This window comes from Odocoileus virginianus, chromosome 5 (genome assembly GCF_023699985.2).
Source record: "Odocoileus virginianus isolate 20LAN1187 ecotype Illinois chromosome 5, Ovbor_1.2, whole genome shotgun sequence".
In the NCBI taxonomy this organism is placed as follows: Eukaryota; Metazoa; Chordata; class Mammalia; order Artiodactyla; family Cervidae; genus Odocoileus; species Odocoileus virginianus.
In genome coordinates this window covers 72,275,228-72,300,581 of record NC_069678.1, presented here as the reverse complement: position 1 = coordinate 72,300,581, position 25,354 = coordinate 72,275,228, and the positions used below count along the sequence as shown (strand labels likewise).

At 48.0% G+C, this 25,354-nt stretch overlaps 1 protein-coding gene and 1 non-coding gene across 2 annotated transcripts in view; one reads left to right on the top strand and one right to left on the bottom strand.

Moving 5' to 3' along the window:
* Positions 1–2,237: 2,237 nt before the first annotated feature.
* DHCR24 (24-dehydrocholesterol reductase) overlaps positions 2,238–25,354 on the bottom strand; it is a 31,967-nt gene continuing 8,850 nt past the window's right edge. Inside the window, exons 3-9 of the mRNA XM_020871360.2 lie at positions 20,712–20,817; positions 19,949–20,067; positions 18,540–18,803; positions 13,482–13,625; positions 6,785–6,982; positions 6,489–6,667; positions 2,238–5,080 (exon numbers count right to left, since the gene is read on the bottom strand). Coding sequence (XP_020727019.2) covers positions 4,927–5,080; positions 6,489–6,667; positions 6,785–6,982; positions 13,482–13,625; positions 18,540–18,803; positions 19,949–20,067; positions 20,712–20,817 — 1,164 coding nt within the window. The 3' untranslated portion in view covers positions 2,238–4,926. The remainder of the gene's footprint in view (positions 5,081–6,488; positions 6,668–6,784; positions 6,983–13,481; positions 13,626–18,539; positions 18,804–19,948; positions 20,068–20,711; positions 20,818–25,354) is intronic.
* On the top strand, positions 21,306–21,453 carry LOC139035360 (small nucleolar RNA SNORA8). Its single transcript, XR_011488023.1, has one exon. It is a non-coding gene; the product is annotated as a small nucleolar RNA SNORA8 (small nucleolar RNA).

Below are 25,354 nucleotides of genomic sequence, written 5' to 3'. Positions count from 1 at the left end.
CATGGTTTTGGAGGCTGAGAAGTCCAAGTCCAAGGTGCTGGAAGATCTAATGAGAGCACTCTTCCTGGTTTGCAGATGAACATCTTGTATCCTCCGAGAGGGCCAGCTGTTTCATCTGCTTTTCTAGGACACTACTCCTACCATGAGGGCTCCGACCTCATGGCCTAATTAACCTTCCAAAGGTCCCATCTCCCAATTCCATTACGTTAGAACATCAACATAGGAATGTGTGTGGGGGGGGACATAAACATTCAGTCCACAGCATGAACCTGCCACCTCCTAGACCTCGTAAGGTCTTCCCAGGTGGCTCAGTGGTGAAGAACCTGCCGGCCAAGCAGGAGACGCAAGTTTGATCCCTGGGTTGGGAAGATCCCCTGGAGGAGGAAATGGCAACCCACTCCAGTACTCTCGCCTGGGAAATCTCAGGGACAGAGGAGCCTGGTGGGCTGCAGTCCACAGGGCTACAAGGCTCAGACATGACTTAGTGACTATACGGCAGCAGCAGACCTCAACAAATCCTCCCAATCTTTCACAACATAGTATGCCAGGCAGTCACTTGCAATAACTAGACTTGTCCCACAGGAAGAAACCTGTAGGCCATCTTAACACCAGGACATAACTAGAAAGCATAGTTTTAAAACAGGTCTACATTTAACTTGGGGAGTGTGTATGTGTATGTGCACACACAGGTGGGATCTTTCTTATATAAGCCAATTTTGCAACTCTGGCACGAATGGTGTCAGGACATGGCCCATGTAGCTGAGGGCATGGTCAGGCAAGATGGTTCCCTGGCAGAAGGAACTGCTCTGGGTCAAAGCAGAACCCTCTGATGATTCCTCAGTGGCTTCCTTTCTGAGCTGAGTTTATGCAGAGATCCCTGATTCCCCACTACATACGGGGCTCAACCCAGGGTCTCCTTTCACTGTTTCTAGGCCTGGAGCTACTCTCAGCTGGCTCCGGGTGAGGCTCTTGAAGCATTTTTTTGTTGTAAGACTAGATGATGAGTCTGTATCCTTGTTTAACTCATTAGAAAGCCTCGATGTTCCTTCCAAGCAAATCACTTGACCTTTACTGAGCTTCACTTTCCTCATCTATAAAATGGGGATAAAGCTGACCCACTTTTGTTACAGGACTGTGAGGATTAAAGAAGATATTGTATGTTGCATGCTATTCACATGTAAGGTGATATTTAAGGCTTCAACTACAAAATCTGTTTTTAGGACATTAAAAGATCTCCCTTCAAGGAGAATTTAAAAATCCTGATTTGTGAAACTGAACACCTGGAAAGAGAATTTCCTAAAAGTTCCTCTCAAATAACTGTAGGATGGGACCCTGACATCACATATATTTTGGGAAAATGTCCATCACGTATATCTAGGATTTGCATAAAGCTTTATTGCCCTAAACTCAACCCTTATATCTCTGTTCATGTAATGAGGGCGAGTGAAACTGTTCTAACAAGTAGTCCTGAATAGGCAGTGACTCAGCTACAGTAAAAGCTTGCTTTCTGTTCCCCTAACAGACCAGGCCAAAGTCTAGGTTGGTGGGCAGTTTTCCAGACAGCGATTAGGGGATTCAGGCTCCTTCCCCATGTCTTTGCCACCACCCATGGCTGGGCTGTCACCAGCATCGAAGTACCAGGAGAGCCAGGAGACCCTCCCCACTGCAGCTCACATTGTCCTGCAGAGACTAACACAATGGCACACCTGATGGCAAGGGAGGCTGGGAAGTGTAGTCCAGTGGTGTGCTCAAAGGGAGGAGTGGGTTTTAGTGGACAGTTAGTGGTCTCTGCTGGTCTGTAGACAAGGAAATAGTCTCAACATGATTAACTGATTTGCCAGAATTGGTCAGGTCATCCCAGTGACAAAGCCAGGACTGCGGCCCAGAGCTTCTGACAGTCATGTTTGATGTCTTAAAAAGCACAGCCCCACTTTGAGTCACCATCACCTCACCTAAACTCTTCTCACTTGTCTCCTAGCTTCCCAGTTTCTCCCCTGTAGTCTGTTCTCTACCCTGAAAATAGGCAGATATTATTAACATCTATGCCAGATCATTGTGACAATGATAGAAATTCAACAATGGGGAAGAAAATCACCCTGGCCCCTCTGCCCTAATATACCTGCCCCTCCCCCATGCCATCATCTAGCCCTGGGTGTGCAGGTTCAAAGGGAAACTGGCCCGGTGAGGGGCAGAGCCTCCACATTGTGGTCCCCAGAGCAAGCAATGACAGAGGCTACTTTCCAGGTCACACTTTTATTTTTACAGAAGCAGCAGCCACACAGCAACAGGGACATGAAATGTTCCGGACAGTAGGCACAGCACCTGCAGCCGCAAGAGCCTGCTGGGGGGACCCACGCCTTTCTCTGTGGTCCCCAAGATTTTAGAAAAATATCACACAGCATACACCGCCACCCCCATCCCCACCCCCTCCCTTCCCGTAACAGCTAATTATGCATCCTTCCAGCCAAAGAAACTGGCTAGAATCCGGATCTTACAGAAAACCTTCATGCAGCCAAGAAACTCGGGGGTTCTGGAAGGGAGAGGCCTCTTCTTATACTTTTCACATGTGCTCCCCACAATGTGCCAAGTTTAATTCCACCTGAAACCACCACCTGGCTGGATGGTGACAAGACTGGCTGCAAGAAAGAGCTGGCAACTCAGCTCGACATGCTTGGAAGACTGCCCCTTTCTAGGCAAGATATCACTGAAGCAAAACATGACCCTGAGGCTGGTGTGACCCCAAGACCCTCCCTCCCAGCCCCAGGTTCCGGGCAAGGTCTGTGAAGGGCAGGATTTTGGTTTGTAGGACTGAGGACAAGAGGCTGCTGGCATTTCTGGCCACACTCCCAGGGGCCCAGGGACAGAGGCCCCACTGGTGAAAGGATGGGGCCTTATCTTGCTTGGGTTAACCCTTCCTCTATAGCAAGTAGGATCATCAGTTTACCGCTGAGCAAGAAGCCCACATGCCTCACTGGGAGAGCTAGTGCCAGAGTTCACATGCTTTGCATACAAGCGAGAAAATGAGGTTTCTGATTTTATGCCCCCTCCAGAGGCCAAATGGGTAAGAGTGGTTCCTCTGCCTTCTGAGTGCCCCGAGTGCGCCTGACACTCCCAGGACCACATCAAGACACCGCAGTGTGCCAAACCCGGGGTGGGTGGAGTGAGCCTCGGCAGCCAAAGTGTGACTCTGGGAGGCTTCTGGCAACCAGTGGTGACAACAATGACACTTCCTTGCAGGCCACAGGTGTGCCTTTCTGAAAAAGATGAGAACTGGCCTTGGGCTGAAGGAAGGATCTTAAATGGCAGACAACCCCCACCTGGATCATTTACTTTTCCCTCTGACTTTCCACGCAGACGAGGCTTTATTGTGGGGTTCGCAATCACTGTGTTTAAGACAGCTGTGCACTTCTAAAGTGGAAGAGCCTCGGGTGGTCTTGTGTACATGGATGTGACAGATGAGGAAACTGCAGCTCAGAGGGACAAATGACTTGCCCATGGAGGCAGAGCTTGTGAAGAATACAGCCAGGACTGAAACCCAGGCCTCCCAGCTCCCAGCCAGTGCTCTCCTCTATTCCAGAACATCACTGCCTGGCCCAGCTCACTTAATTCCCTTACATAATTCCCTCTCAGAGTCTGGGTTTTCAGCTGAGGCTGGATAGTTTTTAAGATGGAGCGGCATAAACAACCAAGCTTTAATAGGTGGGCAGGGGCCTGGGAAGGTTTCCTTCCCTCTGGAACAGACACGAAGCTAACTTTTCTCTGAGCTTAGGATTTGTAAGGCACTAAAATTAACTACAGCTGGGGGTGGGGAGAGGAAGGAAAAAAAAAAAGAAAAAAAAGGAGGGGATGAGTGGTTGTAGAAATCAAGTTGATGCTGTTTTCTTTCAGCGCCACAGTGAGGATCCCCATGAGACCTAAGGATGACAGGCTGCATTTTCCTGCTTGGTGTGGTCCCACCCGCCCCACTCCCAGACCCACTGTAGAGCGGAGGACACGCCCCAGCAGGTTGAAGCAGGTTCTGCGGATAAGCAGCACGGAGGGTGGAAAGGCAAGAATGAGCCCAGGTCCTGTGGATTTGATTCAGAGCCAAAACCACTCACCCCACCTGCCCCAGGCCCAGACAGGATTCCACCCTGAAGTGTCTTCTACAAGCACACGGTCCTCTCTGAGTGGACTCAGGCAATGGTTGCGGTGGGCCTGCAACCCTGAGCATGAAGGAAGAAGGGGCAGGGCATCCCCAAGGAAGACAGAGGGAACTTTGGAATCAGACCTGGCTTTGGCACAGCACGTCTTGGGCCTGCCCACCCCCTCTGTTGCCCTCCCAAGAGCCCAGCGATGGAAAGGAACTTTCCTTCCTTCCCTTCGCGAGGAACTCTTCTGGCTGACAAGTGATGGCAGCGCAACTCCAGGGCACCCCTTTCCACCAAACCTGAACCCAGGTAACCTGATGTGGTGCCTTCCTGGACTCAACCACTGAATCCAAAGCACTTTAGTCTGAGGTCATGCTGAGCAGGAATCTGTGCTAGTAGTATTTGTCAATTCTTCAGCACATCCACTGAAATGGGTGCTTGACTTAGATGCCACAGCAGGCAGGGAACATTACCCACCCCTGCTTTCGACAGATGAGGAGCCGGTCTCAGAGGGGCTCAGTGATTCGCCTGGAGTCACACAGCTAATGAGTGGCTGAACTGGGAATTGGACTCAGGTTTGTCTGACTCCAAATCCCACATTTCCACTCCACCCAGCTGCCCCTGGAAGCTGGGAGCAAGCCGTCGAGGCCATGTGGGTAGGGGGTATTTCTGGAGGGGTTTCTTTCTCAAAGTGTGGATCTGGCAGAGCAGCCAAGCTTGAGTGAAAGGTAGATGCCTTCTGGCCCTGGGGACAGGGTCCCCCCTCGCGTCTGCTTCCTCCTGGGCGGGCTCTGCCTCAGTGCCTGGCAGCCTTGCAGATCTTGTCGTAGACCTCAGGGAAGGCGTCCTGGCAGCCTAGCTGCTTCCGCAGCCTGTGGTACAGAGAGCCGTCGAACATCTCCCAGAACTCCTCCCGGTCCATGTAGCAGTCAGCATACAGCATCTGGAACCTGCAGTGCAGACACAGGGGTGAGGGCTCAGGGGTGGGGCACAGAGGCCCCGGGAGGGGAAAGGGGTGCAGAGAACTCCAGTTACCCCTAATGCACTTCCTGCTTTGCAGGGCAGGACGAGCTTTTGGGGAATTTCTGTTTGACACCCCCACCCCCCCGCCCCCACAACGAGCTAGTGGTTGAGGCTGGGGCATGAATTTTAACCCCATTTTGCAGACGGGGAGTCTGGGCTCAGGGCATTAAGTGACAGTGGAGGAAGAGTAAGAAGGATGCGGTGTGCCACATGTCCGCTAACCTGCTGCATTTGCCAGGCCGCTTTCTTTCCCTTTTTTGACATTCAATAAGCTGCACGTGATGAAAGCGTACAGCTTGAAGCTACAAGGATATATTGTATAACACAGGGAATAGACCCACTATTTTATAATAACTATAAACAGCGCGAGTGTTCACGCTAAGTTGCTTCAGTCCTGTCTAACTCTTTGGGACCCTATGGACCGGAGCCCTCCAGGCTCCTCTCTCCATGAGCTTCTCCAGGCAGGAACACTGGAATGGGTTGCCATGCCCACTCCAGGGGAGCTTCCCAACCCAGGGATCCAACTTGTGGTTCTTACGACTCCTACATTAGCAGGCAGGTTCTTTACCAGTAGGGCCACCTGGGAAGTCCATAATGAATAGAGCATGACCTTTAACAATTGTGAATCACTATATTGTATACCTGTGACATACAATACTGTACATCATCTAAACTTCAACAAAATAAATATATAAATAAGCAATTTTTTAAATATATTAAAAAATAAAACTGCAGCTTGATAAGTTCGATGTATGGCTATAACCTTGAAATAGTCACCTCAGTCCAGACAACGGCCATAGCCATACTCACAGCCCAAATACCCCGGTGCCATCCATCACCCTCCACAATCCCAGGCAGACCTGCCTTCTGTCACCATGGGTTCAACTGCGTTTTCCAGAATTTTATATAAATAGAATATACATATATATAAATAGAACCATACAGTACTCTTTTTTCCTGGCTTCTTTCAGTCAGCATAATTATTTTGAGATTTGCCTACAGTCTTTTAGGACATTTTTGGTCTCCAACCTGGAGCGGGAGCCCCCTGGGTATGTCTAAAGCACCCCCATGGCCCGTCCTGCAGTGGGGAGTGGGGTAACTCCTGGGTTTCTGGCTCTAGCAGCTGGGGTACTGTTGGGATGCTCAGTGGAGGGGCGGGGGATGCAGGTACAAGGGAAGGCTAACAACGCCTGTAATTCCACCTCCTTAGACTGTCCCAACTCCCTTCCTGAATCTGAGGGGTCGTTCAGCACCCAAGGGTCTGGCCACGGAGCTGATGTCTTGGCCTTCCCCTACCCTCCCAGGGCATTATCCACACTCTGGGCACTTGCTCACCCGTGCACACTTCGGACAAACTTCTCCAACTGCCTCATGCAGGACCGGGCTTCAAAATGCTTCACACGTGGCTCCCCGTAGGCACCGATGTCGACATAGAGCTCAGCTTCATCCCCCTTGGGGTGCACCAGGCCCGGCTGGCTGGGCAGGATGAATGGGCACAGCCAGATGGGGTAGACCTGGGGGCCGGAAGGGCAGGTCAAGGCTTTTCCTTCCACAGGTGGAAGACCAGAGGAGGGCTGCCTGGGGCCCCCGCTGCCGCCCCCATGCCCCGGCCGTGCCCCCGCCTGGCTCACGTGGATGTCATTGTGGAAGGTGTGCAGGGCCTGTGGCAGGCACTTCATGGGCACCAGCATGTCCTGAACCACGTGGTGCTGCTCATACAGCTTGCGCAGCGTCTCGCCCTGGGTCAGCTTCAGCAGGGAGATCTTGGGAGGCACCATCCAACCAAAGAGGTAGCGGAAGATGGGGTTGTTGCCAAAGGGGATGATGTCCTGAAAGACGAGGGTTGGGGATGGAGAGAAGGAGTCCAGCAGGGCCCAGTGTCCCCATGGGCCAGGACCTTCCTGGGGGCTTCATGGAAGTACGACGGGTCCACTCCTATCTGCAGGGGCATGGTGGTACCCAGGGTTTACCCAGCTGGTTCTGGGTTTGATTCCCAGCTCTGGCATTTACGAGTTGTGATATCCGTGGGCTGGCATCAAAGGGTGACAACTCAGGAGGATCACACAGCCACAGACCTCTCTGTGGCTTGGCTAAGGTCTGTGCTGTCACTGTATCACACCTCAACTTGTCTCTCTGCCCAGCCCTACCTGCATTTTCTCTCGCAGTTGGGGATCACCAGAGTTCCCCCAAATAAACTCCCTGTGTGCACATCTTGGTAGTAAAATACCCATCCTTTCAGACTCTTCCTTTAACTTCAGGCAGTAAAGGCTAGTGTTTAGCAGCAAAAAAATATAAGACACACCTCATTTTGAAACCTCGCTCTCTGGTTTCAAAACCTGTCCAGGAGTTTTCTGCCACTCCCTTCTTCAAGAGGTGGAGCTTAACTCCCCCCACCTTGGGTGACTGGAGACTTCACTCTAACAAGAGAATACGGAGGGAGTCACAAGATGATAAGACTGGGTCATGGAAGGCTCTGAGGACCCCTCCGTGGTCTCTCTGGATCACCTGCTCTGGAGGAAGTCTGCTGCCCTGTGGTGAGGCACTTGAGCAGCCTAGGTGGCAATGAACAGACGCTTCTCATTGACAGCCACCTTAGGGGGCCTTCCAGAAAGCAGAGTCTCACCTTCCTAAAGACTCTAGCACACCCGCCTGACCGACACCTTGACTGCAACCCTGAGCCAGAATGACCCACATCATTGCTCTCCAATCTCTGACCCTCGAAACGTGTGATAACAGATGGCAGCTGCTTTCATCTTCAGAATGTGGGGTGAATTCATCATGCAGCAATAGATAACTTTTACTATTATACTCTATCCCTTACTGAGTTGTGTTAATTTGGACAACCTAAACCAGCTTCTTCATCTGTAGAAGGGAAATAACACCAGGATATACCTTTCCAGGGTTGTCAGGAAGATGGAGAGAGTGGTATAAAGTGTTTGGCATAAGAACTAACATAAGGAGGGATTAATGTTAACTACTGTGATTCTCATTCTGACGTGCTCTCATGTACTTTGCTGGCTCCTCTTGCCTTTCCTGTCTCTTAAACACCCTGCTCACACCTCCCACAACCTTAACGTTGCTTTTGGCAGGGATAAAGGAGGAGTTGGGAGTTTTCTGCTTTTGGCAAAACTTTCCACCAAATGCTCTGGGCCTGGACACTCCTTGAAGCAGGACTAATAGGGATGGAGGAAGCTCAGGGCTCCCCAGGCCTTGAGGAACCAACCCTCTGCTGCCCGCTTCTGCACCCCTCACCACTGTCCCCTCATGTTCTGCCCAGAGACCTCGCCCATGATTAGAACTGACCTGACACCACCAGGCATAATTCTTTCACGCCTGACTTTCCTGTTTAGCTTAGCCGCTGTGGACTTCCCGGTACCTCTTACTAGCATCCTTGCTGTGCTGCAGCCATGCAATATCTTTTCATCTGATCCCACCAGCCACTGTTCCCCATCTCCCAAGCCCTCTCCTGTGCTCTCTCATGGTCTGACAGCAGCACACCTGCTCCATCCTCAAGTTATTCTCTCGGCCATCTACTTGTCTCCTTGCTCTTTGCTGATACCAGGCTGGCCCTGGCTGTAGCCCTCTGATGTGGTATCATTTTCTCTCCATGACCGTCTGGGGTAGATGGAGGTGAGGTGGGCTCCTCTCAGTCCCTCATTACTGCTTCCAGATCTCTGTCCCTCCTTTCCCCGGAAATCCTCGGCAACATCCCCACCACCTCCACCCCCATCATCCCTCGAATGCCCAGATCACTGCCACCTTCTCCAATACTGACGCTATCACTGATATAGTTTAGCACCTGCCTCCTCTGATAATCCTCCTGTTTGTCCTCCAGCCATCTTCCCTTTCACCTGGCCTCTGCACTGACTTTCACATCACGCTCCTGAGCAGAGGATGACCATCTAGAGCATGCCAGGATGGGTTCTGCAGGTGGATCCGGCCCACTGGCTATACCCGGCCCCTGCCTGTGTTTATACAGTTTCACTGGAGCACAGCCACACATACTTGTTCAAGCGCTGCCCGGGGCTGCTCCTGTGCTACAAGGGCAAGGCCGAGCAGCTGTGACAGGGAGTATGACCTGCAGAGCCTAAAGCCTTTGCTCTTTGGCCCTTTAAGGAAGTTTGCTGACCTCTTGATGCTATATTCACTACCTCTGTTGACTTGGGGGGAAAGAAAAAAAAAATAACACTATGAGCTATGAGTTGAGTTTATTCAGTATCTCACCGAGATTGCAGCCCAGAAGACCCACTCTCAGAGAGTGCTGAGAAACTGTTGTGAAGAGGTAAAGGTGAGGTCAGCAAGTATGTGATTTTGGCGAAGGATACATGTCATCCAGGGCTTCTCCGGTGGCTCAGTGGTAAAGAATCTGCCTTTCAATGCAGGAAACACAGGTTTGATCCCTGGGTCAGGAAGATACCCTGGAGAAGGGAATGGCTATCCACTCCAGTGTTCTTGCCTGAGAAATCCCAAGGACAGAAGGAGCCTGGTGGGCTACACTCCATGGGGTTACAAAGAGTCAGACATGACTTAGCGACTAAACAACAATTGTCATCAAGCATATCTCTTGGTTCAAAGTTGTTTCTAGTTACAAGGAACAGACGTCTTATTAATGGTTTTATTGCTTTACTAGGTACGTGAAGATGCAAGAGTTTTGGGTCATAAAATTTTTTCCTCAAAATATCTTCTAACTATGTGAAGGTCTGTTCTGGTAGTTTGCCCAGAGCACAGAGAGCCTCATTCTTGATCTTTACCCTGAATTCCTTTCAGGGTGTGTTGAAGGTCAGTGACTGCAGGGGCTAAGGACTTCATTCCTGCAGAACTGGATGCTGGGGGAAAACACCATAGCTTCAATTTCAAGCATTGGTCCTCTGGCCACCACTACTTCTCCCTTCCTGCTGCTTATGCCCTCCAGTGCTCTGACGTCAACTCTTCACCCCAAGGGGCACCCAGGCCAGTGCGTAAGTCCCGTCAGCCCCGCATATCCTCACCACCCCCTCCCCCAAGCTGGCTCGGAATTCATCACGATCCCGTCCCAGCTTCTCCAACCCTGCCTCACTTATCTTACTCATCTGCAAAATCTCAACCGTGGTTAAATCTAACTTTCTCCTTATTCTCTGTCCCATCCACACAGCTGAATGTGTGAAAACCCACAGCCACCAGGGCTGGTCTCTGTAAACGCACGCTCAGGAATCTTTGGCAGGCCCACTGTTGCCTGGCAACCCTATGACATTTTCCCAGTCAACTCATTCCCACTCTCCAAGGGACAAGTTCCCAACTCCTCTCTTCTCAGTCCTTCAACAACCCCTCGCCCCCTCATCTTGGCTGAAATCCTTGCTTCCTATTTCACTGAGAATCAACCGGAAGAGAGCACCCACACCCCACAGCAACTGTTCCATTAACTGCCCAGGGGGTGACTCTCCAGGCTCTAGCGGGCACCCCCTCCACCTGAGCGCAGGATCTGCCTGTGCTCAAGGCTCCGTCTGCAAGCACACCCTCTTTCCTGCACTGCCAGCACATCAACATGTGGTCATTTCTACCTTCTGTTGTCTCCTCTCGATCCCACATCCCCCTCCGGCTACCACCCTATTTCTCTGCTTCCCCTGATACTGATCCTTCTTAGATCTCTGTTTTCACTGTCCCCACTTCCTTGTCTCCGTTCTCTCTTTACTTCACATCAGGCTTTCAGCCCCAAGACTCATGGTCATCAGTGACCAGAGGTCAGTTCTTCATTCTCATCTCAATCAGGGACAATTGACACAGTTGTTCATCTTTCTTCTTGTCACACTGTCCAGGTTGCCAGTTCTCCTGGGTTTCTCCTTCCTTCCAACTGACGGCGCCTTCTCCTCTCCTGGCTGGTTTTTCCTCCCCTGACCTATAGGGCTTGGCTCTGGGACTTCTCTTCTCTAACTTCCCTCACTTGTTTAGTCCCATGACTTTAATTAACACCTCTCTGCTGATGCTACCCACAGTGGTATGTGATCCTTCAACCTTTGAAGATCTGACATGTGTGCCAACTGCCCACTTGACATCCCACCTGGATGTCTGAGAAGCATCTCATGCTGACATGTCCCAGACCAAACTTCTACTTTTCCTTCCCAGGCCCCTCCCCTACACTGCCCATGGCAGTCAATGGCACCTCAGGTCAGCCAGTTGCCTGGATCCCTAACCTGGGAGTCAGACTCTGTTGGAAATCCTGCTGGTTGGTTCACTCTTCGCAGTGCCTCCCAGATCTGAGACTCCTTTCCTCCCCCACTGCTGCCACTCCAGACAACAGAATCCTTCCTTCTTCTTCTCTTTCACTCTAGTCACCCTACCCCAGCCACTCTCCATCCAGCTGTCAAAACCATCATTTTAAAACAAAAATCAGGTCATGTCATTTTTCTGTACAAAGTCCTCCATGGGCCTTCTCATCACACAAAGCAAAATAGAAAGTCCTCCCCTGAACTACAAGGACCCACATGATCTAGGCTCCAGCTGCTATTTGACCTCACTCTCCGCCATGGGTTTAGCTAAAGGGCCTTCTTGCTGTTTTTTAAAAAACATGCAGGCTTGCTGTGACAACTTGCATCCTGCTGTGATGCAAAAGAAATGGAGTTGGACCCCCATCTCTCACCAAATATACAAAACTTGAAATGGATCAAGAACCTAAATATAAGAGCTAAAACTATAAAGCTTTTAGAAGATAACAGAGGACTTAATCTTCATGATTAATGCTAAATCTCCACTGGATTTAGCAATGGATTCTTACAGATATGACACTTAAAAGCATGAGTAACACAAGAAAAACTAAACTGGACATCATCAAAACCAAAAACTTCTGTAAATCAAAAGACATTATCAACACAGTGAAAGACCACCTACAGAATGGGAGGAAATATTTGCAAATCATGTATTTGATAAAGGTCTAATATCCAGAATATATACAGAACTCTTAAAACAACAAAGATCAACAATGTAATTAAAACTGGGCAAAGGATCTGAATAGATAGTTCTTCAAAAAATATACAAATGGCCACCAGGCACATGGAAGGATATTCAACATCATCAGTCATTTGGAAAATGCAAACCAAAATTACAGCAGGATTCTACTTCTCACCCGCTAGGATGGCTACAGCAAAACACCATAAAACAACAAGCGCTGGTGAGAATGCAGAGATACTGGAACCTTTGCATGCTGCTGTTGGGAATGTAAAATGGCTCACCACCATGAAAACGTCTGGCAGTTCCTTAGTAAGTTAGACACAGAATTATCACACAGATCCAGCAGTTCCACTCCTAGGCATAGACTGCCCCCAAACCAAAAACTAGTATCCAAATAAATTTGTGTACATGAATGTTTACAGCAGTGCTATTCACAAAGCCAACAGGCGGAAACAACTCAAATGTCCACCAGCAGATGAGTGGAAAAACAAACTGTGGTTCATCCATACAATGGAGTATTTTTCAGCCACACAAAGGAATGATGTACTGATACATGCTACAGCGTGGATAAACCTTGAAAACAGCCTTAGTGAACAAAACCAGACACAAAAGGCCATGTGTTGCAAGATTCCATTTATATAAAATGTCTAGAATAGGTAAACCCATAGACCACTGGTTGCCAGAGTCTGGGGAAAGGGAATGGGGAGTAACTGCTTAATGGGTACAGGGCTTCCTTTCAGGGCAATGAACATATTTTGAAACTAGATAGAGGCAGTAGACACACAATATCATGTATGTACCAAGCATACTGAATTGTATACTTTGAAATGGTTAAGTTTATGTTTTCACTTCAATTAAGAAAAAGGAAAACAGCAACTCAGCCAGCCCACCGAGGAGCCGTGCTCTGGTCCTCCTCTGCCTGGAGCACCCTCTCAAGTTCTGCCTGCTGTGTCTTCCCTACGCTGGTCTCTGCTCAGAAGGCAGCTCCCGAGAGGCCTTTCCTCACTCCCTATTTAAAATGTCACCGCTCCCCATCTCTCATGGCACAGTAGCAAATTCCTACCCACAAGTCAAGGACACGCCTGACAGCTACCCCCAGCCCTAGGCAGGACCAGTCACTTCCTGCGGCCCTTCTCAGGGCCGGAGACCGGCCACTTGGCCAGGCTACAGTGTCTCAAGAACGGGACAGGTCTGAGTTCCTCAGAGCACCCAGCCAGAGGACCCACTTTCCAGCTGGTACTTGGGGAAACTCTGCTGCTTTAAGGGAAGCTGGCTGTTTCTGTTTTCACAGAAGGAAACACTGTTCTGTGGCTGGGTGAGAGGCTGCTCTAGTTCCTGAGGACAAAGCCCCCCTTTTCCCCCAGCCTGGCCGGAGGAGCCAGGGCTACCGGGAAATCCGAGCCTCACCTGGAGCTCCCAGAAGATGCTGCGCGTGTGGCGGTGGTAGTAGTGTCTCAAGGGGATGTATTCCAGGCCCTCTCGGTTTGTCTTCAGGTAGTTCTCCACGTGCCTGAAGAACCACGGCTTGTAGTAGTTGCCAATGCTATTCAGCTGAAATGGCAGAGGGCACTGTTGTCAGGCTGCAGACAAGCCCCAAAGGCCACTGGGGTGTAACAGAGATACCCGGCTTCTGTTCAGCACTCCTGGCCTCCCCAGAGCTCTTTCATGTCTGTTCATCACCTTGGAGGCTCTTAAAAGCTGGATGAGGTTAAGCATGGCAGGCTTTCTCTAGCAGAGAGAGCAAAAGCTCGTGGAGGTTAAGTGGCGAGCCCAGGGCCCAACGATGAGCTCCTGACACTCGAGAGCTCAGCCTGCTCCCTCTGGAGAGGGGACCATCAGGGAGGGTAAGGCAGGAACAGAAGCAAGAAAGTAAGCAAGGCCGGAGTTGCTGGAACTGGAAGTGAGAGGACTGAAAAGCTGATGTTTACTGGGGTCGGCCACTGTGCCACGGCCCACACAGGCCTGTTCCGCCCTGCTTCCCTCCCATGGGGCCGGTGTTGACACAAACACTGAGTGGGGGTCACCGTCCCCACTGGGTCTCCCGGCTGACAGTGCTAGCTGACCAAAATGCTTTCCCTGCTGCCCTGGACCAAGCTCCACATCCTCTGGCCAAGGCACTGCCGCTACAGACACCCAACAGCAGAGGGAGAAGCTCACTGTAAAGCTATGGGCTTCCTGGTACTGAGCCCCGCGGTCTCCAAGTCTCAATCTTATGTTTAGCTGGTGTCTTCTTCAGTCCTAAATGGTTCAGAACTTTACCTACTGTGTACCCTGGGGTGACTTAGCTTCTCTGGGCCTTAGCTTACTCACCCATGAAAGGGACTATGGATCGATGCTTTCAGAGAGAGAGAGGCAGGGCAGCCGCCCAGAAAGGCCACAGGTTGGGTGGCTGAGTTCTGGCCCTCGCCTAGGAACCCACTAGCTATGTGACACTGAGCTTGTTTCTTCACATGTTAAATGGCACTAAAAATAGATACTTTGTGGGAGATCTTTGTGCCTGTTGGAAATTACATGCATACACACTGCAGACGCTTGGGCTCATTCTCTGGGGGTGGGAGAGGCACCCAAGTTTTATGGGGCAGGTGAGATAACAGCCAGCTGGGGCTCAGCAGATGGACAGGAGGAAGCAGAGAGTGGAGGCCACATAGGAGAGGGGCCACTGGATAGGGTAAGACAGGAACAGAAGCAAGAAGTAAGCAAGGCCAGGATCGCTGGAGAAAAAGCCTAGCATGGGCTAAATGCCCATGAGGAAGGCAGCCCCAGCACCCAATGTGCATTTTTTACCCCCTCCATGACCTTGTAGACATGCATTATCTCCTCCACAACCTCCCACAAAAGAGATGTCCTTATCTCACTAACCAGGAGAAAGAATCATCAAGATTAAAGAGACTACCCGAGGCCATAAGGCAGGCGAGAGGCAAGGCAAAGACTCAAGCACATCCCCTGTTGCAAAAGAATGCCAGGGCTGGATGGCAGAGAACTTTGAATGGGAGGTTCTGGAAAGCGGGCATTATTAAGGAAAAAAACAGAAAAACAACTATGAGGTTTTTTTTTTTTCCTGATTCTAAAAGCAATACACACTCCTGGTGAAAGCCTTAGACACAGCAGAAATATGTAACCTGAAAGAGAGACACCCCTATAGCCTCACCCTTCAGAGGGAACTACTGAAAGCTAATATGTGTTCATTAAGTTTTATTTTCACACACATACATGGGTTTATAGAAATGGGATTACCCTGTTCCTGCTGTTTGCCAATTTGCTTTTTCCACTTTTAATGCACTAGGCTGATCCTGGCAGGTTACTTAAACTCTCCAAGCCTCATTTTCAGTAAAGGCAAAATGGTTGGAAAGACTGAAACAGATAATATAGAAAGTGCCAAGCACAGTGACTGCCCACAGTAGGGGCACAGTATTCAGTTCCCACCCCCTCTCAATGCCCTCAGCTCCTTGCCAGTTCCTTTCACCCCAGAGCCAGGCAACCTGTGCCCTCCATCTCTGGCAGCCAACACTTGCAGCCCACCTAGGTATCACCCTGTGTGCAGGTCCACTCAGCTGAGAGGCCACTCTGCAGGGAGTAAACAGGGCCACAGAGTATAGAGCCTGGGCTCAAATGGGCTAAAGAGCCTGTTGGTTCAAGTCAGTTAGAGCATGGAAGTCGCCATAGGCTGGTCTCCACCTGTGCATGCAAAGAGGAGTCAGACCCAATAGGAACACAGCAATCTGACCTAACCCCAGGTGGGCCTGGCCACATACATGGCAGTGGCACCAGCTGCGTGATGAACCCGACACTTGGCAGATGCCTAGACACAGGTGCTCCTGGTGCTCAGGACTCATCAGGAACTATTTGTGCCAGGGAAGCCCGGGATGGTGCCTGTCTCCCAGGGCACATGGCAGCCCACTGGCAGCCAAGAGACCACACGAGTTCCAGTACCAGCCCAAGCACTCAGATAACAAGCGGCTTCCTATCTCTGGGCCTCCCTTGTAAAATGGGTGTGGGCCGCCTCCTTGCAGGGTCCGTGGGGTGGACGGGCCACATCCTTACAGGGTGGGCAGTGCCTGGCACGCAGGGACAAATTCCTGAGCAGCCTGTCAAACAGGCATGTTGGGGAGATGAGCTCCTCAGATGACACATGCACACATCTCTGGCATCCACCATTCTCCCCTGGCCCAGTTCCCATGTGGAATCAGGGTCTTGTTCATGGGAACACTTCACAAAGGTCTGTGGCCTTAGGTTCAGGCCCTCTGCCACTGATACAGGGGCAAGTCTCTGGAGAAAACCCTGGACTTCTTGGGGAAGAAGGGAACTGGTCAGAGTGTTCAAACATTTTCAAAGCTATGCAACCCCCTGAACACAATCTCAACTTTAGGTGGCATCTAACACATCAAAGAGATGACTTTTGGTGGGGAGGTGGGATGTGATTCCCTTTGGTCCCTGCCCTCAGCTTATCACCACTGGCAGTCTCTAGGGGAGTGCCTCAGACAAAAGGGAAAACCTCTGGATGAGACCTCCTTACCAGGTGACTAGGTTCAGATTTAGAGCGACACACTGCCTGGGCTTTGGCCTAACCTGGGCTCCCGAAGTTATGGCCCGGGGGCACCAAAGCGTTTGCGCTTGGTGTCTGAAGTCCTGTTCCTGCTCCAGGATCCTCATCCTCCAGTGCTCACTAGTGTCTCACTAGTGGGAATGGTGCTTGATCAAAGTTTGCAGATGATGATAAATTCTAGAAGCAGGCATGAGGGTAACAAACAACCAACCAGGAGTCAGAGACCCAAATTTAAATCTGCCCCAGGTCTGCTGTGTGTCCTCAGAGAAGCCTCTTTCCCTCTCTGGACCGCATTCCTTATTTGGAGAGTGAATCGTACCCGATGATTTTTGAGTCCCTTTAGATTTTAAAATGTTTTAAGTATATAGGGACAGATAAGAGCCTTAAGACGGCCTATCGTTTGATGTACTAATTCTACTTTAAGACATTACTCAAATTACAGACAAAAGATGTTCACTGTTATGTTAATTAAAATAATGAAAAACTGGATGCAACTTTAATTTCCAACTATGGGGCAGTGGTTTAGTAGATGACAGGGCATTTGCTCACTGCAATGTTTCTGCAGTCATTAAATATGAACGCAATGTAACTGACGTGCAGAAATGCTTATCACACTAAACCAGAAAACTAAAAATTTTATACCAGTCCAGTGAGCACAGCTGAAGACAAACCGAAACACTGCAAGGAGATGGTAATGTTGAAAGTACCCGAGAACTGCAAGATAAAACGAGCTACTATTTTTAACCTTATCAGATTGGCAAAAATGAAAGAGTGATGCTATCCAGCACTGGCAAGAACGTGGAAGAAAGGTATTCTCACACACCACTGCATTGTTGGAAGTGGAGAGAAACACATGTTTTCGTGGAGGGCCATTGGTTGTATTTATCAACACTCAATGTGTTCAGACCCCTGGGTCAGAAATTCCTTTTCTTGGACTCACTCCTACAGAAATACATGTACAAGAGGCCAAGGATAGATGTAAGAGAATCTTCAGTGTAATCTTATTTGTAAGAGCAAAACATTTTAAGCAAAATAAATACTCATTGGGAAGCAATGAGTTAGGTCAATTATTTGCAGGCAACACTGGAAATCACAGAACAAAACGAGAGTGTGTGTCTGCACACACACACATGCACATATACAGGCCTCAAAGAGTGCAGTGTTAACAAGGGGTTACTCTGGGTGCCTGCTTGGGTAAAGACATGCACTTTAACTTTTTCTTTATATATTTCAACACTGTTATATGACTTTGTAAAGGCTTTAAAAAAAATTTATATATTGAAAAGAGGAAATAAACCTGTCAAACAGTTAGCAAGAGCTGGCTTGGGTCATGTTTATACGTGGAGCCTTTCTTTTTACTTCTGTATACTTTCCAAGCCTCTCATCAGACACAAATACTTTCTCAATGGACAAAGAATGATTATTAAAAAATACACAGCAGGGACTTCCCTGGTGGTCTGGTGGTTAAGACTCTGCCCTTCTACTTCAGGGGGTGCAGGTTCAATCCCTGGTCAGGTAACTAAGATCCTGCATGCTGTGTGGTGTGGCCAAAAATAAAAAATAAAACTTAAAAGACAAATTACGCAGTGTCAATCTGGATCCTGAAGTATCAGATCAATTACTTCGTCATCTTGTGGAAGTTAACATGGCCTTTTGGAACCTCAGTTGCCTCATCTATAAAACAGCGTTATTGCAAGGATCAAAGATTATGCCTGTCCCTGGCAGCTGGTAGGGACAGAGGAAGCGGACGCTTTGGTCACTGCCTAAGATGGCCAACTACTGATGCTGCTGCCTGAACCCCAGGTGGTTCTGACCCAGGTGGGCTGACCCAGCTCGCAGCCTTGAAAAGGGTGGCTGCCAGGGTCAGGGTGGGGATCCAGCTCCCTGCCCAGCCTGCCCCGGCTGTCCTCCTTCTGCCCTACCTTGCTGGGCTCTGCCTCGTCCGTCATGACCCCCGTCATGATGACGGCCTCCTCCAGGGAGTAGAGCAGCCCTTCCACGAAGTGGTTCTCCGGCCGCTGGGACTCATAGGTGAACTTGTCACAGATGGCCTCCAGGCCGCGCACTGGCTCAAACCGCAGCTTGATGTACTTCTGGGCAGGGATGATGCGGATCTCGGCAGCCACCAGGAAGCCCAGAGTCCCGCAGGACCAGGGCACGGCGTAGAACAGGTCTGAGTTTTCCATCTGCGAAGCGGAGTGGACACACGGTGAACATCTGACCCCTGGACCCTTACTACAGCGTGTCGTCAGCAGTGGGATGCAGAGAACTCAGGGCCTGGGCTAAGTCCCTGTCTTGGCACTACCTGTGTCAAGGACAGGGAAGTAATTCACCAATGTCTGCCTCCTCTCTGCTGGTAAACAGGTTAGAAGGCGGGGCCCAGGCGAGGGTTCAGGGAAACTCGCTGAACTGGTGTGAATCCTCAAAGAGGTCTACCTTGTTCAGACCAGAGCTCTCAAGCCTGGAGTCCTGCCCTGGTCTCTGTGAGGTCAACAGAGTGACTTTCGGAAACATCTACTTCTAAGGGATCACACTGTTCCTCCCATCCCAGGGGCCCCCACATATGCTCAGAGAGATCTGAGCTGATTTAAAGGTTCGATCCTGTCCTGTTCCTTAACTGTTTGCATCCTACTTTGGGCAGTGGAATTGCCTCTTTTCTCCAAAGCAGCACCTCTTATTTTTCGATACACCTCACCTTGGCATGGAGTGTTGATGCTTAGGCCTGACTTCAAGACAGTATGGTGACATGGATAAGGGCATTGACACGGGAGCTCAACAAGCAGGGTCTGGATCCCAGCCACGTGGGGTTTACTGGGTTTGTGATTTGGGGAAAGTTTATTAACCTCTTTGTGCTTTGGTTTCCTATCTGTAGAATGTGGCTAATGATAGTTGTTGGTGGTGTTTAGTCACTAAATCGTGTCTGACTCTTTTGCAACCCCATTGACGATAGCCCACCAGGTTCTTCTGTTCACGGCAAGAATACTGGAATAGGTTGCCATTTCCTTCTCCTGGGATCTTCCCAACCCAGGAACAGAACCTGTGTTTCCTGCATTGGCAGGAGGATTCTTTACCACTGAGCCACCAGACAAGCCCAGCTAATAACAGTACCCACCTCATAAGATTGCTTAACAACTACATGGTTTAATACACATAAAGCATTTATAACAGTATCTGAGCACACCTCAGGGGCTGTAGAAATCTGTTATTATCATGAATACAGACCTAGACTGGACAGGTGTCCTTTAAATGAAGCACCCCCAGTGGGGACACCTCCCAGGGTCCTTAATGCCCAGGGCAGGCTGGTGGGGACGTCCCCCACCTCTGAACTCACCGGTGTGCATCGTACAAAGCTGCCATCGGCCAACACCAGCTCATAGGCAGTGCAGATGTGCTGGAACAAGCCATACTTATGGGACGAAGACTCGATGCCTGTGCCCATGATCAATCCTCCTGCAGAGACATGTGTGTTAGCCAGGCAGAGCTGGGAGGGGTTGGGGGAGAGATAGGACACCTCACTGGAGCCCAGGACACTCACAGCATGAGGGAGGCACAACGGGGCTGGCAGATCTTAGGGGAGATGTCCCATCTCTGTAGATGTGGAAAGCAGGAGAGAGGAGGAAGGGCTGAGATGTGAGCGTGAGGGCTTGCTTAGAGGTGAGGGGTGGGTGGGAGACACGCCATCACCTCTGACCAGACCCAACTTAAGGCACATTCATTTCAACAGGAAACTTGATGAAAGGGGGGTTGGTTGGGTGGGGGAAACTCTTGCAAACAGCTAAAGGACCTGAAGGGGTTTCTTTGGAGAAGAAAAGGCTCTGGGACCTGGAATCCTATGGAAGGAAAGACTAGACTTGCTCTGTGTGTTCCACAGGGCAGAACTGGAACAATGGGTGCACGTTATAGGGAGGCAGGTTTGAACCAGAGATTGAAAAGTGCTGTCTGATAACATAAGGGGTTCAGACACATACTGGCAGGCAGTGTGCACCCGGACTTTGGAGCTGGGCGAGATGAGACAGGGTGACTTCCGTCACAGATGGGACGGAAGGTGGGCCGAGGTCCCTCAGCTCTGATGCTAGGGCTGTCTGAGGGCTTACCCACTGTGAGGTCATCCAGCTCGGGCAACACAGGCAGAGTCCAGCCAATGGAGGTCAGCAGGGCGGTCACCTGACCCATGGTCACCAAGGGCTCCACTCGGACAATCTATTGACACAGAAGCGAGACCCTGGGTCACAAGGAAGCTGTCAGGCTGAATGAGGGATTCTGCCTGCAGAAGGTGTTGTCCCAGATCTTCCCAAACAATCAACATGGGGATCCCTGTATAGCCTCTACAGCCTCTTTCTAGAGCACTCCACAACCTCTAACTTCATTGAATGGGGTCTCTGGCACTGGGTTTGCTAGGGTTTAATTTTTATATTTTTATATTTATTTATAATTTAATCTTTATACTTAATACTTAGTTTATTTTTCTTCTAGAAGAAGAAATACTCATTTATTTGGAAGAAACAGCGTACACAAAGAAGATAAAAATCATTAATCCTAGCTCGTTCAAGTAGCAATTTTAATATTGACTATATCTCCTTTCAATATTTTTCCATGCATATCTATATTGCTATTTTGTTTTAATACAGCACACACACAAACACACTTCTAACATAGACTTTTTTGCCTTTTTCTAAAAAAATTAGTTCTATACTGTGACATCATTCCTTGTTATTAAATGCTGCTGGAAAACACAATTTTTTGTTCAAAGGACAGTAGAATATCAATTCAGTATCTGGCATCACTAGTTTAGTTGGCTCTGTTCATGTTAGACCTGGTATTTCTACTGATACAGTATTCCTATAATTTTTTACACTGTTCAGTTTGATACAACCTTCAAGGCAGATCCATCTCTTTTGACCCTAAACATGGTCTTAAAGTAAGCTGCCTGAAGAAAGTGAAAAGTGAAAGTGAAGTCACTCAATTGTGTCCGACTCTTTGCAACCTCATGGCCTTATCTACCAGGCTTCTCCGTCCACGGGATTTTCCAGGCAAGAGTACTGGAATGGGTTGCCATTTCCTTCTCCACGGGATCTTCCTGACCCAGGGATCGAACCCAGGTCTCCTGCATTATAGGCAGACACTTTACCATCTGAACCACCAGGGAAGTCAAGCTGCTTGAGGAAACTGGATCACAAAGATTGCAGTAGGGGAATTCTGAAGTGTATCCACATTCCATTGGAGATCAAAGAAGCCCAACTAAAAGAACTGTGGACTGACTGACATGAAAACTGTGGGTTGAGCAAAAATTATTTTGGAAAAGGCTATCTTGAAGATTATGACTCAGACACTGGAAGAACCAAGGTAACTGGCAATAGAAAAAATCAGACCATGTGAAATCCCTTAAAAATTTGTTGACTTAAATAATTTTGCCTGTGTCACCATAAAAACAAACAGACTTTTACACTTAAAAACAAAAAAAACAGACACATGAATATGTCATCAAGTGGTCTTCTGCTTCCTGTCATGACGGAGCAAAAAGAACTAGTTTAACCCTACTGCCTGGAAAAAAAAGGACAAAATAAATGAAATAGGAGTTTTCAACACAGTGAACGTCAGGCAATGAAATTAATGATCTCTATGAGACAGAAAATAAACAGGGTGAGTTCTGTGGCTGCCCCAGCTAGCCATAGGAGTTAGGCAGTACAGGGATGGGGAGTCCTGTGGACTCTGAGTTGAGGGCCCGGTAAGACCCAGGTGAGTAGAGTCTGCAGGACAGAGTACTGGGGAGGAGAGAATTGCAGAGAGAAAACTCTGAAGTACTGCCAAGGTGCCACTGAGTATCCAGCTGAGAACTGATGGGTACCCAGGAGGAGATGACCCAAGGCTGAGGTCAGGGGAAGAGCCTGGAAGGTAACAGAGCCGGGGCTCACACAGGACAGGAAATGCTATTCATTCCCACAGTCCAGACTAGAAACCTTTGTGACTCTTAGGGCTATGGGTAGAGTATTTCTAAGGGTCTTGCCTCAGCAGCAGGGAATAATTGCCCCTAGATTACACACTGCTTCAATCCCACCTGAAAACTCAATACCCAACTAGGTCAAACTCCTTCCCAGTAACTTGGCTATATCTCAGAACAAAACTCAGGAAGATTTACAGGGGTATAGAAACATCCAGCACCCAACAAGGTAAAATCCATGATGTCTAAAATCCAATCAAAGTTCACTAGCCAGGCAGAGAAGCAGGAAAATTCGACCCATCCTGAGGGGAACAATCAATCTGTCTTGATAAAACAGACCCCGAATTGATAGATATTAGAATCAGCAAAATAAGGGCATTAAAATAATTATGACTATAATCCTTATGTTCAAAAAGTTAAGTAGAGACATTTAAAAGGCAGTAAAAATATCCAAATCAAACTTCTAGAAATCAAAACCACAACGTCGGAGACGAAAAATACACTGGTTAGGATTGATGGCAAATTAAGACACTGCAGAAGAAGAGCAGTGAATTTAAATACACAGCAATAGAAATAGTCCAAAATGAAATATACAGTGGGGGGGGAAAAAAACTTTTATGAACAGCATATCAGTGAGCTAAGCTATGAAACAACTTCAACTGGCCCAACTTATTTATGTGTAATAGCAGTCCTCAAAGGACAGAGGAAGAGAAAGAAAAACTACTTAAAGAAATAATGACCCTTGAATTTTCAAATATGATGAAAAATTATATGGCTCCCAAGTGTAAGAATTATGAAGAAAACTATACCATGACACATCATAATAATTGCTTAAAACTAGTTACAAAGAGAAAATCTTAAAAGCAGTCAAAGGAAAAAGATATGTTACATACAAAGCATGAGAAATTTCTTATTAGAAATAAGGCAATTAAGAAGATGCTGAAGCATCTTCAAAATACTGAAGGAAAAAGCCCCGTCAACCTGGAATTCCATACCCACTGAAAATATCTTTCAGAAATGAAGGCAACCTCATAGCCATTAGGATGGCTATTATTAAACACAAAACAAAAACAGAAAATTACAAGTGCTGGTAAGGATTTAGAAAAATTAAAACCCTTGTGCACTCTTGGTAGGGATGTTAAATGGTGCAAGCACTATGGAAAACAGTACAGTCATTCCTTAAAAAATTAAAAATAGAACTGCCAAGTGAGCCAACAATTCCACTTCTGGGTATATACCCAAAATAACTGAAAGCAGGGTCTTGAAATGATATTTCTACACCCATGTGCATAGCAGCATTACTCATAATAGCTAAAAGATAGAAGCAACCGAAGTATTCATGGATGAATGAATGCATAAGCAAAATGTAGTACAGATATAGAATGGAATATTATCCAACCTTAAAAAAGGAAGAAAATTCTGCATTATGCTATAACATGATTAAACCTTGAAGACATTTTGCTAAGGAAAATAAGCTAGTTATAAAAAAACAAATACTGTATGATCCACTTACATGAGGTACTTGGAGAGGTCAAAATTATATAGACAGATAGTAGAAAGTGGTTGCCAGGGTCTAGGGAGAGGGAAGATTAGGGAGTTACTGTTTCACGGGTATAGAATTCCAGTTTTACAAGAGGAAAACTGAGTTATGGCAATGGATGGTGGTGGTGTCTGAATGACGATTGCATGGATTTAAAAAACGATAGGATGGAAGTTCCTCGGTGGTCCAGTGGTTAGGAATCTGCCTGCCGGTGCGGGAGACACGGGTTTGACCCCTTGTCTGGGGAGAGTCTACCTGCCGCCCGGCAACAGGGTCCCTGAGCTGCAGCCCCTGGAGCCTGTGCTCTGGGGCCCATGTGTCACAGTAAGAGCAGCACCACAACGAGAAGCCCACACACTGCAACGCAGAGTAATCCCTGCTTGCCGCAACTAGAAAAAGCCTGTACAAAGCAATGAAGACCCAGTGCAGCCAAAAGAAGTGTCAAAGGAGGTTCTTCAGGCCAAAGGAAAATTAAAAAGATGGAAATATAAATCTTCAAAATGAAGAAATGGTAACTATACGGGTAAATACACAAGATTTTTCTTATTTAAATCTCTTTAAAAGATAACTACTAGTAACAATAATAATGTAGTGTGGGGTTTATAACATATATAAAAGGATGACAATAATAGCACAAAGGTGGGAGGAGAGAAATGGAAGCATATTAAGACTCTTACACTACACATCAAATGGGATACCATCACTTGAAGTAGAAAGCGACAAGGAAAGTATACACCATAAATCCTAAAACAACTGCTAAAATAACAAAACAAAGACTTACAGCTATTAAGTCAACAAGAGCTACACAATCATAAAAACTATTCACTAATCCAAAAAAACAGACAGAAAAAGAGAAAAAGGGAACAAAGAACAAATGGCACAAACAGAAAACAAAGAGCAAGGCAACAAATTTAAACTAACTCTTGTCAATAATAACATTAAATGTAAGTAGTCTTAAATCTGAATTAAAAGGCAGAAATTGTCATGTTAGATAAAAAGCAAGACTTAATTATGTGCTGTCTACAAGAAACACTTCAACTATAAAGATACAAATACATTAAAAGGAAAATGATGGAAAAAGATACACCATGCTGCCACTTAGACAAAGTAGATTTCCAAACAAAGAATACGACCTAGGAATAAAACACGTTATTTCACAGACATATACACCCATATGTTTACAGCAGCACTGTTTACAACAGTCAAAACATAGAAACAATTTAAATGTCCATTGACAGGTGAAAGGATAAAGAAGATGT